This window comes from Sinocyclocheilus anshuiensis, unplaced genomic scaffold, assembly GCF_001515605.1.
Source record: "Sinocyclocheilus anshuiensis isolate Anshui unplaced genomic scaffold, SAMN03320099.WGS_v1.1 scaffold1812, whole genome shotgun sequence".
NCBI classification, from domain to species: domain Eukaryota; kingdom Metazoa; phylum Chordata; class Actinopteri; order Cypriniformes; family Cyprinidae; genus Sinocyclocheilus; species Sinocyclocheilus anshuiensis.
In genome coordinates, this window is record NW_015557167.1 from 21,760 (window position 1) to 29,614 (window position 7,855).

The 7,855-nt window shown below is 41.0% G+C and overlaps 1 protein-coding gene across 8 annotated transcripts in view; it reads right to left on the reverse strand.

The window, feature by feature from the left end:
- The window catches only part of LOC107678319 (histone deacetylase 4-like), a 31,385-nt gene that overhangs the window by 9,751 nt on the left and 13,779 nt on the right, over positions 1 to 7,855 (reverse strand). For all 8 annotated transcript variants that reach the window (XM_016473553.1, XM_016473552.1, XM_016473549.1 and 5 more), the window contains 4 exons: positions 7,007 to 7,135; positions 6,829 to 6,923; positions 1,073 to 1,180; positions 497 to 683 (listed from right to left, as the gene is read on the reverse strand). In XM_016473553.1, coding sequence (XP_016329039.1) covers positions 497 to 683; positions 1,073 to 1,180; positions 6,829 to 6,923; positions 7,007 to 7,135 — 519 coding nt within the window. The remainder of the gene's footprint in view (positions 1 to 496; positions 684 to 1,072; positions 1,181 to 6,828; positions 6,924 to 7,006; positions 7,136 to 7,855) is intronic.

Below are 7,855 nucleotides of genomic sequence, written 5' to 3' on the forward strand. Positions count from 1 at the left end.
GTGTTATGATTTTGAAACGTGCAGTGCTCATGTTTATTCAACGAAGTCAAACGCCACAAATAAATCAATGTATGGGAAACTGGTAATGTATATCAAAATATCGGAAATGTGTTTAAAAATCATATCACCGTTATTGAAAAAAATTATATCGCGATACATATTAATATTGAATTATTGTCCTGCCCTAATTAGAGGCATATTCTTCTGGGCCTGTGCTGGCATGAAGACGTCGCTCTGCCTGGCACAGTGTGTTCCTCTGACCTCCTGCCGCCAGCGACTCTGATCTAATTAACCAGATGGACCCCTGACTCGGGCCGCACCTCAGCGACACTAAGAACAGCGGACTGTTCACACATTCCAGGTTTATGTAACGCTTTGACAGTGGCCCTGGGAAACGCTCCGCGATCCGGGCCAGTAGCAAATAAAGAGGTTTGAAATTAACTGCATCATTGTTACTAAACCAGGACAGAAACTCAGAACTCTGAGCTCTACTCACCTGCGGCTAAAGGACTCGGTGGGGCTGATTGCTCCAGAAGGACCATGTGCTGCAGCAGTGCATTGTGGGAGTTTGCAGTGTCCGAATTGCCAAGAAATGACGGCAGGTGAGAGGTGACCAGGAACGGAGTGCTTATGGGTAAACCGGTCACAGACAAACATTCGCTGTCAGGCTGGGTAGACGTCACCTTGTTAAAGCAACAACAAAATAAAACTGAGCCTTTTCCAAAGCATCACATGACGAAGCAAAATGAAGATGAGTGCTGACCAAACGCTCCTAAGCGGGTGGACAAATACACGTTACAGGTTGATGATGACCGTTTCTCACACACAGATCAGTTCAGTACGGTATTAACTGTGAATAATATTTCTTCATTAAAGGTCGAGCTACTGCGTTAGACACTCTAATTACTGTTTATGTTCCGGTAAAAATATCTAAACCACCTTTAAAAACAAATTTACTTGAAAGGCAAAACTTACTCAAGTCAGACAAATACAGAGGATCTGACCTGAGTTAAGTAAATGTTTCTAACCCATTGTGAAAACAGCACAAGCTCAGTTATATCTGAACACTCACGTTGGTGGCAGTGGCCGGCAGACCCAGGGTGATGTTGGGTAGTGAAGGAGACGTGTAGAGCGACAGCTGACTAACCGGCCCGTCCTGACCAGCCGGCCTGTGAGACGACTGGAGCACATTCACATTTACACATTAGCTTTTATCTAGGCATGTAACGATTCACTCAACTCACGATGCCATACAATACTGATTTCACAAAATGATTTTCTCACAATTTTTTTTAACAAAATGTGATTTGAGACAAATTAGAAATGAAAATGTGTCTTTTTATTATTTCTCAGACAAAATTGCTAAACATTTCTTTGTGAAAACTCAATTGTAATTTTAAAACAAACCCCAAATCAAATGAATAACACGAAATCTCATAATATAAACTAAGGCTTTGTCTGTGCTCTTTCCATTTGAAATTAGAGGCAACCACTGTAATCATGATCCAAACAAAGATAAACATGTGGCATGAGCAGATTTTAATCTAAATTGTATTGTAATTTTTTTTAATTTGAAGCAAAAACAGAATGGTCTGACTTTAGTTTTGTGAAACTATACTACATAAAACATATCTGAACGAAACAGAAACAGCAGACGAGCTGAATGAGATGCAGATTCACTCTCTGACAGCAGGTGGCGCTCATGAACAGCAATGATACAGTGTTTCCTTGGTTACTGCTGTAAACAAAGCAGAGCTGTGCACAGTTTATGCTGTGGGAAGTCGTGGCCTAATGGTTGGAGTCGGACTCATAACCCAAAGGTTGCGGGTTCGAGTCTCGCACCGGCAGGGATTGTAGGTGGGGGGAATGTACAGCGCTCTCTTCCACATTCAATACCACGACTGAGTGAAGTGACATTCAGTGTTTCCTTGGTTACCACTGTAAACAAAGCAGAGCTGCGCTTATGAACAGCAGCCATTCAGTGTTTCCTTGGTTACCGCTGTAAACAAAGCAGAGCTGCGCTTATGAACAGCAGCCATTCAGTGTTTCCTTGGTTACCGCTGTAAACAAAGCAGAGCTGCGCTTATGAACAGCAGCCATACAGCGTTTCCTTGGTTACCGCTGTAAACAAAGCAGAGCTGCGCTTATGAACAGCAGCCATACAGCGTTTCCTTGGTTACCGCTGTAAACAAAGCAGAGCTGCGCTTATGAACAGCAGCCATACAGCGTTTCCTTGGTTACCGCTGTAAACAAAGCAGAGCTGCGCTTATGAACAGCAGCCATACAGCGTTTCCTTGGTTACCGCTGTAAACAAAGCAGAGCTGCGCTTATGAACAGCAGCCATACAGCGTTTCCTTGGTTACCGCTGTAAACAAAGCAGAGCTGCGCTTATGAACAGCAGCCATACAGCGTTTCCTTGGTTACCGCTAGGGATGCGCCGATCCGATATTCATATCGAGTATCGGCTCCGATACTGCCATTTTTTGCTGGATCGGGTATCGGTCAGAGAGGGCCGATCCAAATCTGAGATTGTGCGTATTATTCTGTGTTACTTCTGAAGCCATACGATAGCTTAAAGGGTTACTCCACCCCAAAATGAAAATTTTGTCATTAATCACTTACCCCCATGTCGTTCTAAACCCGTAAAAGCTTTGTTCGTCTTTGGAACACAATTTAAGATATTTTTGATGAAAACCGGGAGGCTTGTGACTGTCACCATTGACTGCCAAGTAAATTACACTGTCAAGGTCCAGAAAAGTATGAAAAGCCTCGTCAGAATAGTCCATCTGCCATCAGTGAGTAAGGTTTTTATTGGCAGTGTTGAGTCAACTGCTAAACAGGTGGCTTTTTAAGCCCTTTAAGTCAAATTTACAAAGGAAATAAGGACTTCTGAGCTTACAAAGAACTAAATTCTTAGAGGGAGGGTAGTAATAACTTTCAAATCTTTAACAATTGACCATTTGCTAAGCTCTGGTTGTTTTCTCAGAAAGGCTTTCAAGAAACTCCCATAGGTATGCATTGGAAATCTCTGTGAACAGTGCAATTTTCAGTCAAATGTGCTCATAAAGTGGTTAAAATTGAATGGATTTTATTCTTAAGTGGGCTAGAATGAAGTGTGACATCATAAAGCATTTATATCTGCCTTCTTTAAAGAAATTGCAAAATAACAGTGTAATGTGACTAAAACGGCAAATTGAGACAGAAAAGTATAAGAGAATTTCACCTGTTAAGGAAATTCAAGTGATCTCTCAAGATTTAGAAAAGAGTACCTTGTCTCAGCAACAACATTTTGCTATACTGTTGGATAAGTAAGGATGTAACGATTCACTCAACTCACGATTCGATTCGCAATTTTGATTTCATGATTCGATTTTCTCACGTTTTTTTTATATAAAGACATTATACAGTAAATTAAAAGGTGTTGTTTTATTAGGCTATTGCTGCACGTTTCTTCGTGAAAATGAAATACACCAAAACTAAATTGAAATTTTAAAACAAACAAATCAAACAAGAAAGTTACACAAATAAAAGAAATATCTTAATATGAACAAACTAAGGCTTTGTCTGTGCTCTTTCCATTTGAAATTAGAGGCAACCACTGTAATCATGATCCAAACAAAGATAAACATGTGGCATGAGCAGATTTTAATCTAAATTGTATTGTAATTTTTTTTAATTTGAAGCAAAAACAGAATGGTCTGACTTTAGTTTTGTGAAACTATACTACATAAAACATATCTGAACGAAACAGCAGATGAGCTGAATAAGACGCAGATTTACTCTCTGACAGCAGGTGGTGCTTATGAACAGCAATAGGAACCGCAAAGAAAATATCACGTAAACTTTTCTAAAGACAGTCAGTTCCCCTCAGAGATACATAACTCCTACTCCAATTGTATCTCAACCAATTTGAATCGTCACATATTTGAATCGATTTTCGACCGGCTTGCGGTTAATCATTACATCCCTACTTTTAAGTAACCTTTTTCTTATTATTACAAATAACGTAATTATTATTTTTTTTTAATGTCGGAGCTGATAGCTTTATGGGCAACGCTCCGACATATAGCACGATCGCCCTTCTGTGAGCCGAGCTCAAGCCCTGGCTTGGGGTCTTTTCCCAATCCCCCTCTCTCTCCTTCTCTTCCACTCCTCTCTCCAGGTGTACTGTCTTAATAAAGGCAAAAAAAATAAAATAAAAATAAAACACAAAACAAAATAAATCAATGAAGAGTTATTTATAATTATTAACTATAAATTTTAGAGCTTCTATCATTAATATTGAAACATTGGCCTAGTACAGATAAGCTTTTGGACTAATTAAACAAAGCAGAGCTGTGCACAGTTTATGCTGTGGGAAGTCGTGGCCTAATGGTTGGAGTCGGACTCATAACCCAAAGGTTGCGGGTTCGAGTCTCGCACCGGCAGGGATTGTAGGTGGGGGGAATGTACAGCGCTCTCTTCCACATTCAATACCACGACTGAGTGAAGTGACATTCAGTGTTTCCTTGGTTACCACTGTAAACAAAGCAGAGCTGCGCTTATGAACAGCAGCCATTCAGTGTTTCCTTGGTTACCGCTGTAAACAAAGCAGAGCTGCGCTTATGAACAGCAGCCATTCAGTGTTTCCTTGGTTACCGCTGTAAACAAAGCAGAGCTGCGCTTATGAACAGCAGCCATACAGTGTTTCCTTGGTTACCGCTGTAAGATGAAAACCGGGAGGCTTGTGACTGTCACATTGACTGCCGAGTAAATTACACTGTCAAGGTCCAGAAAAGGATGAAAAGCATCGTCAGAATAGTCCATCTGCCATCAGTGGTTCAACCGTAACGTTATGAAGCTACGAGAATACTTTTGCGCACAAAGAAAATAAAAACGACTTCTCTTCAGTGTCATTCTCTGCTGCCATTCATGAGAGTGCTACGATGCATGCATGTGGTGTAGCTGATGCAGGAGCCTCCTCTGTGTCTCTCCGCATCACCGTAGCGCCATTTTAGAGAACATCCGCTGAATCAAGCAGCGTACGCTCTTCTGTGTCAGCCGCGCTGCACGGATGCGCTGTTTGCATTCAAATCAAAGCGTAAATACACGTAGAAACCGTATCCCGTTAATGTGAGCTACATATGAATATTTAAGTCCTTACATTAAAGTTCACACAAACTCTTTTCTCCGCTGTGGCTGTCAGTCATTCGTTCAGCCTTTAAACCCTGGTCGCGTTCGGTTAACTTACAGCAGTCAGCTCGGTAAAGCTCTCTCCAAGATCATTCTGTGTTCCCATTATACTTGATTTGTAAATACATGTCTACATACGCCAAACAGCCAATCAGGTAATCAAGCACACTTTTGAACAGCTAATCATGTAAGACTATAAATTGTTTTTAACGCGCATAGTAACTGAAATGTAAAAATGTTAAAAGAAAGGCTCAATAACTGTTGCACAGATATAACACATAAATATAATATTGAATATTATATTTAATATTTTTTGTTAATATTATTAATATATTAAATATAATACACTACTCTCTTTCCTTTGTGCTTTACACTTTTTAATGCAAAGCGCTGCGTGCTGTGACTCCGGATGCGCACATTGTAAGCGCTTCGTGCTCATAGACTGTATAAAAACAGTTCGTGCTGCACTGTATTTGTTTTGTCCTATCGTATCTATCATATGTTGTTGCCTTATTAAAAAATATGCTATACATTTAAAAGAAACGTATTTACATTTTATAGTATATACTTATATATAAATACATTCATAAATGTTTTTAATAATGGATTTTATAATAATACAAATAGCAATGTGTAACATTTTACTATATTTAGTGCAACACTTTTATTTGTTCCCCACAAAATAGGTTGGATTTCTAAAATTATTGTGCACTGATTTTTCTAGAATAACTTTTGCTGCCGAATTATCCACTAACCTAGTTTATGATATATTTTTGTCATAGATTATGAATATACTAGGGTTGGGCCGATAGACGATGATGGCTGACAGACATCATGATGTTAAGCTGACATCGTGACCCCCCCACCACCCCCTCTCCCGCAATCATTTGAGAAGATCAGATGTTTGTCATTGGTGCTCAGGATCTGCAAATCATTCGCCATCGTCCTATCAGACATTTCTCCTTACTCTGTGTATGTGGTAAGTGAACGTTCATGTACTGTAATGCAACAGGCTACCGCTAGCAAGCGGCTAACCGTTTAGTGGCTCCGTATAACGCGTTATTTGTTTCACGCTTCGGGTGTAATTTCACCTCGGCTCAGAATGCTTTTATGACGCCAGATTAATGTAAACACAGCCCACTGTCAACACCTTTGTAATTAGCTTCAACCTTGCATTTTATGAATGATTATTTTATGTTCAAGTGTGTGTAAGGATTTGGAAACAAGCAGAGTACGGCTGTTTCTAAAGCATGCAGCGCCATCTGCTGTTCAAAACTAAGCTCAGAATCCACTCGAGAAAGAATCGCCATGCATTCAGATAATCTCAGAGTCGATGCTGAATCATTTCTCGATTCGCGATGCATCAATTTATTTTCCCAGCCCTAATCGTTACATCCTACTTTTATCCAAAGCAACTTACAATAGACAAACATAAGCAATTCACCACAGAGCCAACAGTATTCATAGTGTAGAGTGCCAGCTTTATTAGAAAGCTAGACTGGGAAACAAGCTAGAGCAGAGGTGAAATGTAGAGGAAAAGAGGAATTTTGTTGTGTGTAAAACCCAATCATCCACGAGTTTATGAAACAACTCTTCTTCTGTGCACACACATAGACATAGACACACAGGCACATTGATGCAGTAAACTAGCCTCACCTCAGTCACGCTGATGCCGTTCTCGCACAGGTTTCCGTGTGAGCTATTGTTTGGGGAACTGGGTCCAGATCCAGGAGCGCTGCTACACGCCGAATCTACAGACGTCAGAACAAGAGACAAGAGTTTGTCTGTGTGGAAACAGTCACGCAAGCACATGTGAGCGCATCTTGAGCATCACCTGCCATGTCCAGAGAGCGTTTCTTCAGCGTGCTGATGGGACTGTCTTTGCGGCGCAGTAATGGGCTGCTCCTCCGCTCCGACACCTTCTGCTTCAGCCGTGAACGCAGCTTCAGGTTCGGTTCAGACGCTGCAATGACAGAAGCTGTTTTCACACGCTGCCTCGCTTTATGCAGAAACTGAACAGAGTGTATGTTTCATTCAGAGTGAGCTTTGGTCAACCGCTCCGGGACATCTAATAACACCTAATAACCTAATCTAATAACTACACGCGACGCAACAAGATTCCAGCGACAAGCACTTTGTGTGTCCACACCAGACGCAACAGAATCATATCACAGCCAATCAGAAGCGTGTGTGGGCGGAGTCTCTCTGGAAGCGAACTGCATTCGCAACGAAATGGCTTTATAATCTAATTCATAAATATCCAACCTTTTTAACATCATTAAATGCACATACTGAGTGACTGATACCATCTTTGTTATGGAATGCGCTCGTTGGTTCGCAGCGAGTTCACAGTTTTAACGTACACGTCTGCCTTAATTTATTTTCAAGATCTGAGGTAAACTATTGCCATGTATGGCTCAGTATGGCAATAAATGTCACGCAAAATGACATTAAAACTCACACAGACATGTTTAACTTTGAATAAAGCACATAATAGTACGTGAGATTATCACGGCCATATAGTTTGTATGTTGTTTCAGTCGCGATGTCGTGGAAATAGCAATCACACACTCTCACACTCACTCACGCACACACTCACACTCTCACACACGCACTCACGCACACGCTCACGCACACACTCTCACGCACACGCACTCACGCACACGCACACGCACACACACTC